At 44.5% G+C, this 11,265-nt stretch overlaps 1 protein-coding gene across 4 annotated transcripts in view; it reads left to right on the forward strand.

The window, feature by feature from the left end:
• Positions 1-10,797, forward strand: part of aup1 (AUP1 lipid droplet regulating VLDL assembly factor) — a 42,930-nt gene extending 32,133 nt beyond the window's left edge. For all 4 annotated transcript variants that reach the window (XM_048542352.2, XM_048542345.2, XM_048542368.2 and 1 more), the window contains 3 exons: positions 2,076-2,254; positions 6,969-7,060; positions 10,415-10,797. In XM_048542352.2, the coding sequence (XP_048398309.1) occupies positions 2,076-2,254; positions 6,969-7,060; positions 10,415-10,478 (335 nt within the window). In that variant the 3' untranslated portion in view covers positions 10,479-10,797. The remainder of the gene's footprint in view (positions 1-2,075; positions 2,255-6,968; positions 7,061-10,414) is intronic.
• The last annotated feature ends 468 nt before the right edge of the window (positions 10,798-11,265 follow it).

The following is an 11,265-nucleotide window of genomic DNA, read 5'->3' on the forward strand; positions in this document are numbered from 1 at the left end:
TATTTATATAGGTCTTCAATGTATTAATGTATCCTTCACAGCAATACCTGGGTTCAACCGAGTGAATAAAAACTGAAAGAACTGCGGATGCTGTAAATCAGGAACAAAAACAGAGGTTGCTGGAAAAGTTCAGCCGGTCTGGCAGCACCTGTGAAGACAAAACCAGAGTTAACGTTTCAGATCCGGTGACCCTTCCTCAGAACTTGGGAGGAGGTAGAAGCAAGCTGTGCAGGGCTGGGGGACCATCAGCTTTGAAGTAGAGGGGTGAAAATCACTGGATGAAATTAGATTAGTTACCGATATAAATCCAATGTTTGTTCTGAGGAAGGGTCGTTGTACCCGAAACGCTAATTCTGCTTGTTTTTTTTTCACAGATGCTGCCAGACCTGCTGAGCTTTTCCAGCAACTTTGTCTTTGTTAAACTTTGTTCGTGATCCTTTTCTGGACTGTGTCCACTGCCAGGATATCTTTCCTTGGATTAGGGGACCAAAACTATTCGCAATTGTCAAGATATGATGCAACTAATGCCTTACGTTGATTTAGCAAGACCTCCCTGTTTTTGTACTCTATTCCGTTTGGGGAAAAAAAGACCATCTGTCCATTTGCTTCCCCTTTTACTCATAGAACCTTGATGCTAGCTTTTGTGATTCACCCGAGGACCCAAAAGTCTCTCTTTGTTGCAACTTACTCCAGTGTTTCCATTTACGCTTTCGTTCATCTCTAGAATTAATCCTGTTAAAGCACAAGACCTCACACTTGCACATTTTATTCCATCTGCCATGTTTTTGCCAATTCGCCTGACTTGTCTGTATTCCTGTGCAACCTTGTTATCTTTAACTTTTGCCTTCCATCTAATCTTGTGTAATCTACAAATTTTGCTGTAGTACTATTTACTTCCCTCATTTAAGTCATTATGCATGTTAGAAGTAATTGTCGTTCAGCTCTGATCGTTTTGGCATTCCACTAGTTACAGGTTGCCATTATGAAAATAAAGTCCAAAGGTGAAAGAGGATTTAACATCAGGAAAATGTTAAATCACATGTAGGTGTTGATTCTTGCCTTCATAGACTTTGTGATAGTTTGGCCAGTCAGATTGCCTATTCTTTAAATGACATGTTCCTTTCTTATTCTGTTGATCTTAATTGTGATGAAAATATTATAGAATATTTGAAGGATGAATGTTCTGATCCTTTATTTTATAACCTAGGTGGGTGAAGATAAATATTTACTTTGAAGAGAATTCAGTGTTTGGCATTGACTATCCATGAAGTATTGAGAGAATGCCGCACTTGCAGAAGTTCAGTTCATTGAATTAATCTTTAAAATCAGGCCCCATATGCCATCTGGGTGGCACAGTGGCTCAGTGGTTAGCACTGCAGCCTCTCAGCGCCAGGGACCCGGGTTCGATTCCCACCTCGGGCGACTGTCTGTGTGGAGTTTGCACATTCTCCCCATGTCTGCATGGGTTTCCTCCGGGTGCTCCGGTTTCCTCCCACAGTCCAGAGATGTGCTGGCTAGGTGGGTTGGCCATGCTAAATTGCCCGTAGTGTTCAGGGGTATCTGGGTTATAGGGGGATGGGTCAGGGTGGGATGCTTCAAGGGGCGGTGTGGACTTGTTGGGCCAAAGGGCCTGTTTCCACACTGTAGGGAATCTAATCTAATCTAATTTCTGGAAGCTGTAAAAGACCCCATTGCATTTGTTTTAAAAGTGAGCAGAATGATGTTTTCCTGGTGACATTTATCCCACTGGTATCGCTTAAATGCTGACTCTCTGGTCATTGTAACATGACTGTTTGCAGGCGATTACCCAGTTGTTCCATTTACTTCATTACAACACTAACTAAATTTGCGAAAAACTTCTCTTACTGTTAAGTGCAGTGGGATGACTCTAGGTGCAATATAAATGCCAGTTTATTTTACTGTCTTTGATAATTTGAAAATTGTGTGTATCTTTTGTTGAAATAATCTTTACAAGCCCTGTTGTTATTATGTAGCCTTTTGAAGATTGATTTGAATTTTGAGCAGCCATGTCCTCAGCTTATCCATTGACTTTGCTTTCCTTTCCACTTCCTCAGTTAATACAAAGTGTGTTGACACGACCATCACAAATCTGCTGGAGGGAAGAGTACAGTTTACACCAGAAGAAGTTTCAGTCAGTCCTTCTAGCATATCATTGTCAACTAAGCCTCACCTGGCACCTTGTAAATTAGTCACCTCTCTGAAGAAGACACCAAAGGACGCTCCTACAGGCAAGGTCAGTGCTGCATCCAGCGTTTTAAATTAGGCAGCTCCTGTCAATAACTCACACGTGTCTCTTGAGTACCTTTAAACTAACGTTACTAGGTTCACTGAAGATCTCCCTAGTGCCTGGCCTCTATCGACAAGGCACGAGCCAGGAGTGATAGAATATTCTCCACTTGCTTGGGTTATTGCATCTCCAAGAATGCTGAAGAAGTTTGACACCATTTAGAACAGGGCATCCAGCTTGATTATTTTCCAAACCACCATCTTCAGCATTTAATCCCTTCATTAATGACAATAGTATTTACTGTCTACAAGATGCACTGCAGTAATTCACCATGGCTCCTTAGACAGCACCTGCAACCTGTACTACCTAGCAGGAAAAGGGCAGCAGATACACTGGAACAACTGTAAGTTTCCCTCCAAGCAATATGCCATCCTGACTTGGAAATATGTTGCTGAAGTAGGATTATTCCACGGCACAACATTGTGGGCCGAAGGGCCTGTACTGTACTGTGCTGTACTTCTCTATGTTCTATGAATGTTTACTGTTGCCGGGTCGTAATCTTGGTGCTCCCTCACTAACAGCTGTGTCGGTGCACCAACACCATGTGAACTATTGTCATACAAGAAGGTAGGTCATCCCGAGTTGTCCTGGAGAAGGTAGCGATGGGCAATAAATGCTGGCCTAACCACTACCTCCCAGATCACATGAATGAATTTTTAAAAATGATTGTGAGAATCTTAATAAATGTAGAAGGAGGCCATTCAGCCTATTGTATCTGTTAGTAACATAGAAGTGCTACCCACAGGCTAACCCCAGTTTTCGTCTGCCATTGGCCAGAGTTACCATTAATTTGAAATCTTTGCATCACCTGAAAATATACCTGATTACACCCCATAAATCAAAAGCTATATAACTCCCCATCTGTCTTTGATGATTATCTATTCATCTTTTTTTAAATGTACATGTTCAGTCCACAGTGAAGTGCTTCCTGTAAGTCTGTAATATATTTCACTTACCTTGAGGAGGTGAGCAGGGTTATAAAGTTATTTTTCTAAAATGTGGCTTGACTGGAGACTTTCCATATCCACATTAAATGGCTATAAGATCATTTTTAGTATCAACGTGTGACTTGTGAGGAAAGACAGAAAAATTGTGTATTTTCAGACTGGCAATGCATCCTCAAAGAACTAATCTGAACAGAAGGTGTAAAACTGTGCCATTCTGACCTCTTAAACGTTCTCAATTTTAACTGTTGTATCTTCAGCTACTGAGATCCTAAGGTCTCGAATTCTCTCCTTAAATGAATCCACTTCTTTGCGTCTCTCTCAACCTTAATTTTTACCAAGTTTTGTCATCTGACCTAATATATAAGATGATAAGAACTAGGAGCCGGAGCAGGCCCCTCGAGCCTGCCCTGCTATTTAATAAGATCATGGCTGATCTTTTTGAGACTCAGCTCCATTTACCTGCCCACTCACCATAACCCTTAATTCCTTTACTGTTCAAAAATTTATCTAACCTTGCCTTAAAAACATGCTTCACTGGGCAGGAAATTCCACAAATCCACAATCCTTTGGGTGGAGAAGTTCCTCCTGACCTCAGTCCTACATCTGCTTCCCTTTATTTTGAAGTGATGCCCTCTAGTCCTAGTTTCACCTGCTAGTGGAAACAACCTCCCTGCCTCCACCTTATCTATTCCCTTCATAATCTTATATGTTTCCATAAGATCTCCCCTCTTTCTGCTGAATTCCAAAGAGTATAATCCCAGTCTACTCAGTCTGTCCTCATAATCCAACCCTCTCAACTCTGGAATCAACTGAGTGAATCTCCTCTGCACCCCGTCCAGTGCTAGTATATCCCTTCTCAAGTCAGGAGACCAAAACTGCACACAGTCCTACAGGTGTGGCCTAACCAGGACCCTATACAGCTGCAGCATAGCCTCCCTGTTATTAAACTCTATCCCTCTAGCAATGGCAGACAAAATTCAATTTGCCTTTTTAATTACCTGCTGTACCTGCAATCCTACTTTTAGCGACTCATGCACAAGGACACCCAAGTCCGTCTGCACAGCAGCGTGCTGCAGTTTTTTACCATTTAAAACATAGTCCATTTTGCTGTTATTCCTACCAAAATGGATGACCTTACACTTATCAACATTATACCCCATCTGTCAGGCCTTTGCCCACTCACTTAGACTATCTATATCCCTCTGCAGACGTTCAGTGTCTTCTGCACACTTCGCTCTACCACTCACCTTAGTGCCCTCTGCAAATTTTGACACACCACACCTAGTCCCCAATTCCAAATCATCTATGTAAATTATAAGCAATTGTAATACCTCCATTTATGGCTTGGTGTCCATTTTGGTTCCTGTGAAGCAAATTGAAACGTTTAAGTAGATGAAAGGGTGTTATGTTAAAGCTGGTTGTGAAGATTGATTTTATTGTCACTTAAACAAAATCGTTTACTGTATTTTGGTATTATGTGCAGTACAGGCAGATCACAGCAAGCAGTGGATGTACAGATCAGAAAGATTTACTGGCTTGCAGGTTACATTATTTGAGGCTAGAATCCATTCAGCAGTCTGATAACGGCCGGAAAGAAGCTGTTCCTGAACCTGCTGGTGTATGAGTTCAGGCTTCAGTACCTTCTGCCTGACAGAAGGGGTCTTAAGAGGTCATTACCGGGGTGGATGAGTTTTTGGTGTTGGCTAGTTCTCTGCGACAGTGAGCCGTGTAAATAGAGTCCACGTTGGATGAAATGTTGGGCTCTGTGATGATTTGGGCTGTGCTGTTCCGGTCCCTGGCAGAGCAGTTGCCGTACCAGGCCATTGTGCACCCGGACAGTTTGCTTTCAGCGGTGCATCTGTAGAAGTTGGTGAGGGACTTTATGGACATGTCGAATTTCCTGAGCCACCTGAGGAAGAAGAGGTGTTGTTATGTGAAGAGTTTGGGGGAATACAGAAAGAGCTAATAGGAACATGGGTAGGGTTTCAGCAGTCGATTTGCCAAAATGGGATGGATTTGGGTGATGTCCCAGATGTGTATATAAACAAACTTGGTGCAGGTGTGTGGTCAGAAACTCATTCACCAAGATTTCAGTCAGGTGTTATGGCAACTCAGGCAGTTGCCAACAAGACAGGTAATGCTGTAGGCAGGGAAACATTTTGAGACAGGGACCAGAGATTTGGTCTTCCCAAAATAGCTGTTGGTACTTGACATGATCTCACACCAAGGGGCAGTAAAAAGATTGCCAGTGACGGTGATGAGGTACAACTCTGTTGCACGAGTATACATTTGGAAACTGGCTGTATTTTTGGCTGATAGTCAGAGGCAACATAGTGAATAAGAGTGGTTAAGGATGGATCTTTGAAGGACGTCGAAGGATTGCCCTCACCTCCAACTTGCCGTCAATGCAAATATGTCCTTCATTAATTCAGGAGACCAAAACTGTACACAGTACTTAAACTTGGATCTTACCAAAGCCCCTGACAATTGCCAAAGACTTCTATATTGTACAGATTGCAAGAAATAGTTTCAAATGAGTAAAGACTATTTTAGGCCCAAGAATAAAATATCAGCAATTGCTCTTTACACTTACAGTGGAATGGACTTCTGGTTGGGGTTGAACCCTGGAAACGTTTAAGAAACAATTGGATTTGGCAGTGCAGTAATTCCAAGGAGAGGGTGAAGAGGAAATTTACCAGAATGATACTAAAAATTAAGGACTTTCATTTATGCAGAAAGTCTGCAGAAGCTGAGATTGTTCACTTTGGATCAGAGAAGACTAAGAGCAGTTTTAGTTAATGAAGCTTATAATTGAGGGAGTAGTGATTGGGACCAGATGGACCTAATTGAAAATGAAGTGCTTGATTGGGGTTGTTAATCTGGCCCAATCAGGAAAGCTTTGGCAGACGAATATAACCAGGAAATTAGAATCTCCTAAATTGAGAACTGACTCCAAGGTGACTGGCCACAGCCAGTGTACTGTGTACTAATAAATAAAGGGTGACTCGGTGATAGGAAACCAGCCTCTGTGCAGCTATTTCACAGCGACTGGTTGAATAAATAAGTAAAAAAAATTTTTCTGCTGGCAGGGAGGCTGGTAACCAGAATTGATAGTTTGAAGATAACTGGCACAAGAATTTGAGAGGACAGAAAGTTTTTGTATGCTACCTGTTATGATCTGGGCCCGATGTCTCTCAGGGGGGTGGAAACTGAGTTAGTGACATTTAAAGAGAATTGGGAAAATAATCAAAAACCGAATATTTTTGGTTTGGAGCTCTTGGAAAATAAAGGGGAAGGGACTGCGAATGGATTCCAGACCTCTTCCAGAGTGGCAGGACAAAATTGTTGGGAGGAAGGATGATGGGCGAAAAAAATTTTGGTGCAAGTTACACTTTGACAGAGTTCAACTTGGCCTTCAATATTTCGTCTCCAGAATTGCATCAAACCACCTCAGCATCCTTTCCACAATTCAGTTACTGTGTGAAAGGACCCATCAGTTCCTACGAATCTGTACATATTTGTAATTTAAGCCACACCTCATGCAGGAACTAGCACATTGGTTGATTGATTTAATTATCAACTTAATTTGCAGGTAAGGAAATCCGTGATCGCAACTGGAGTTCAATCTAGAATGTGTAGGGTCAGTTACCTGTGATGGACTGAGTAACCATCCCTGAGCCTCATTATCATTCATTTTGTTGTCTTTTCCAAAGCCTGTTGCTAAAATGAGGTTTGAGAAATCGCCAATTGACAGACACCAGTCCCTACAAGAAAGGAAAGAAGCCCTATATGCCTACGCACGGAGGTCAGTACTGGTTTCATAAAGTACAGTTGCCTTCACTTGTTCAAACTTTACCTACAGCTCCATAAGGTGTGCAGTTGAATGAGTAGTTCTTCTCAAACATCCCTCTTTGTAGGTTACGTGGAACAGTCCCTCTTCCGCACCTACACTGGCCCTAAACCCCACCTCTTCCTCCATTACATTGATGACTGTATCGGCGCCGCCTCTTGCTCCCAATAGGAGCTTGAACAGTTCATCCACTTCACCAACACCTTCCACCCCAACCTTAAGTTCACCTGGACCATCTCCAATACATCCCTCACCTTCCTGGACCTTTCTGACTCCATCTCAGGCTACCACCTACAAATTGATATCTATTTCAAGCCCACCGACTCCCACAGCTACCTAGAATACATATCCTCCCACCCACCTTCCTGCAAAAATTCCATCCCTTATTCCCAATTCCTTCGCCTCCACCTCATCTGCTCCCAGGATGAGGCATTCCACTCCCGTACATCCCAGATGTCCTCGTTCTTCAAGGACCGCAGCTTCACCTCCGCAGGGGTCGAGAACGCCCTCAACCGTGTCTCCCACATTTTCCATGCCTCATACCTCACACCCCGCCCTCGCAATAACCGCCAAACGAGAATCCCCTGCGTCCTCACATACCACCCCACCAGCCTCCGGATACAATGCATCATCCTCCGACACTTCCGCCATCTACAATCTGACCCCACCACCAAAGACATTTTTCCATCCCCGCCCTTGGCTGCTTTCCTGGAGAGACCACTCTCTGGGACTCCCTTGTCCACTCCACACTCACCTCCAACCCCACCACGCCCGGCACCTTCCCCTGCAACCGCAGGAAGTGCTACACTTGCCCCCACACCTCCTCAATCACCCACATCCCAGGCCGCAAGAAGACTTTCCACATCAAGCAGATGTTCACCTGAACATCTGCTAATGTGGTATACTGTATCCGCTGTACCTGTCGTGGCTCCTTTTACATTGGGGAAACCAAGCAGAGGCTTGGGGACCGCTTTGCAGAACACCTACGCTCGGTTCGTAATAAACAACTGCACCTCCCAGTTGCGAACCATTTTAACTCCCCCTCCCATTCCTCAGACGACATGCCCATCATGGGCCTCCTGCGGTGTCACAATGATGCCACCCGAAGGTTGCAGAAACTGCAACTGATATTCCGCTTGGGAACACTGCAGCCCAATGGTATCAATGTGGATTTCACAAGCTTCAAAATCTCCCCTCCCCCCACTGCATTCCAAAACCAGCCCAGTTCATCCCCACCTCCCTAACCTATTCTTCCTCTCACCTATCTTCCCCCCCCCCCCCCACCTCAAGCTGCACCTTCATTTCCTACCTACTAACCTCATCCCGCCCACCCCCCCCCTTGACCTGTCCGTCCTCCCCGGACTGACCTATCCCCTCCCTACCTCCCCACCTATACTCACCTCTACAGGCTCCGTCCTCGCCCCTTTAACTTGTCTGTCTCCTCTCCACCTATCTTCTCCTCTATCCATCTTCAATCCGCCTCCCCCTCTCTCCCTATTTATTCCAGAACCCCCTCCCCATCCCACTTTTCTGATAAAGGGTTTAGGCCCGAAACGTCAACTTTTGTCCTCCTAAGATGCTGCTTGGCCTGCTGTGTTCATCCAGCTCCATACTTTGTTATCTTGAGTTTTGAGTCCACCCAGATCATCAGACAAAATAATAAATCGGCTTTCATAAGCTTTATTTAAGGCATGCTTAACTAAAACATCCCAATGCACTCTCCCAGCTTTCCTCTGTTCCTGTATGCATGCATTAGAATTTTTTTTAATCCTTTCACGGGATGTGGGTATCACTGGTATGGCCAGCATTTGTTGCCCATCTCTAATTGCCCTAGAACTGTCATTTCAGAGATACTCATATTGCAATGCACCCACAGTCACAAATAAGCTAGTCTAGTTAAGGGTGGCAGATTTTTTTTTCCCTGAAGGACATCAGTGAATTTGATGGGATTTTGCAACCTTTGTCATATTCAGTATTAAAATTAGTTTTCAGTTCCAGATTTATTCCTTGGGCCAAAGGGTATTTCTCTGTCCTACAGACCTTAATGCCTCTGTGAGTGCCCCAGCTGCCGTGGTGATTTTAAGCATGCATTTTCAGAGCATCAGCTTGGTCTCTAGATCGCTAGCCCCGTGACACTGCCACCACATCACCATCTCCTCCCCAAAATGGACTTTGCAGTTCCCACCACAGCAGGCCTGTGGACTTCAGGATGATATCTTGCCACAGTTTTTAAGTGCCAGTTAGACTCTCATGAATCCCCCATCACTGCCAACATCTTTGGGGGATACCATCGACCAGAAGCTCAGCTGGTCTCACCGCGTAAACACAGTGGCTACAAGAGCAGTCGGAGGCAAGGAATACTGCAGCAAGTAACTCATTTCTTGACTCCAAACTGTCTACAAGGCACAAGTCAGGAATGTGATTCTCCCCACTTGCATGGATGAGTGCAGCTCCAACAACGCTCAAGAAGCTTGACCCCATCCAAGACAAAGCAGCCCACTTGATTGGTACCACATCCACAAGTATCTACTCCCTCCACCACTGACGCCCAGTCACAGTAGTGTGTGCAGAGTACAACATGCACCGCAGAAATTCAGCAATGATCCTTGGACAGCACCTTCGAAACCCACGACTGCTTCCATCTCAAAGGACAAGGGCAACAGATACATGGGGAACACCACCACCTGCAGGTTCCCCTCCAAGTCACTGACCATCCTGACTTGGAAATATGCATAGGAAATATATTGCTGTTCCTTTACTGTCACTGGGTCAAAATCCTGGAATTCTCTCTCTAAGGGCATTGTGGGTCAACCTACAGCCTGCAGTGGTTCAAGAAGGCAGCTCACCGTCTACCCAATGGCAGCTAGATATGGCAATAAATGCTGGCCAGGCAACGATGCCCAGGTCCCATGAGTTTAACAAATGTGTTGCTAATTTTGGGTTGTGTGGATGCCTGGCTTAAACCATTTTGTCCTCCTGTACACCAATCTTTCAAAGTTTGGCCTGTGCCAATTTGCAATGGTAGTGGTGCATTAATGATGTGTGATCTTACTAGCTGAACAGCTGACCTGCTCAAAATAGCCTCACTCTTCCCACATGGTGGGAGGCATAGTGTTAATTGCTCGGTATAGAGTGCCAACACTTGGGCGCGGTGTTTTATGGCTTCCATGTAGATATACAGTTTGAATTGCTGTGCTGCTGGAGATCAGGAATAGTAGTTCATTTTTCAGAGCAGCCCTGTGAATCACAGTGGTCCATTCCAAACATTGTCTTTGTATAATCTGACCACCTTCTCCTTTCCTGAAACAGACGGTACATAGAGAAGCATGGATTACAGCTAGAGACCGAAGAGAGCCAGGCTGAAGAGCCTTGAGTACAGCTGTGGGAACCCAACACTCAAGACATCACCTATCATTTCCGTTTGTAGCTCTGTAAATGGCGCCTGAACAATATTTTTTTCTTTCTACTTTTTTGGTTTATTTTGTTTGAAAATTTTCCTCCAATAATATGGATCTGATTTTTAAACTGTTTTATGGGCAACCTTTACAATGAAAATAATTGAGGGGAGGGAGGATGGAGAGTGCAGAGTGGTCTGCAAGGCAATCATGCATCTTCATCTGTTGGATATTTCTAATATTCTGAAAAGAGATTGTGTCCCTTTTTTGGAGTCTTTATAAAGATCTTACAACTGATTTCTCGCCTGCCTTCACTCTCGTGTCCAGTGAAAGCCTTTTGTTTTGCATGCAACTTCGCTATTTTTTCAGGTCTTACAGTAAATGTAAAGCAGGGCCATTAAAGGCAGTTGAGTGTGTTTATTAGTGATAATGGGAACTGCAGATGCTGGAGAATCCAAGATAATAAAATGTGAGGCTGGATGAACACAGCAGGCCCAGCAGCATCTCAGGAGCACAAAAGCTGACGTTTCGGGCCTAGACCCTTCATCAGAGAGGGGAATGGGGTGAGGGTTCTGGAATAAATAGGGAGAGGGGGGGAGGCGGACCGAAGATGGAGAGAAAAGAAGATAGGTGGAGAGGAGAGTATAGGCGGGGAGGTAGGGAGGGGATAGGTCAGCCCAGGGTGAGGGGTGAAGGGTGGGGGCCTAATTGTAGGTTACGTGGAACAGCCCCTCTTCCGCACCTACACAGGCCCCAAACCCCACC

The sequence above is a fragment of the Stegostoma tigrinum genome, chromosome 1 (genome assembly GCF_030684315.1).
Source record: "Stegostoma tigrinum isolate sSteTig4 chromosome 1, sSteTig4.hap1, whole genome shotgun sequence".
NCBI lineage: Eukaryota > Metazoa > Chordata > Chondrichthyes > Orectolobiformes > Stegostomatidae > Stegostoma > Stegostoma tigrinum.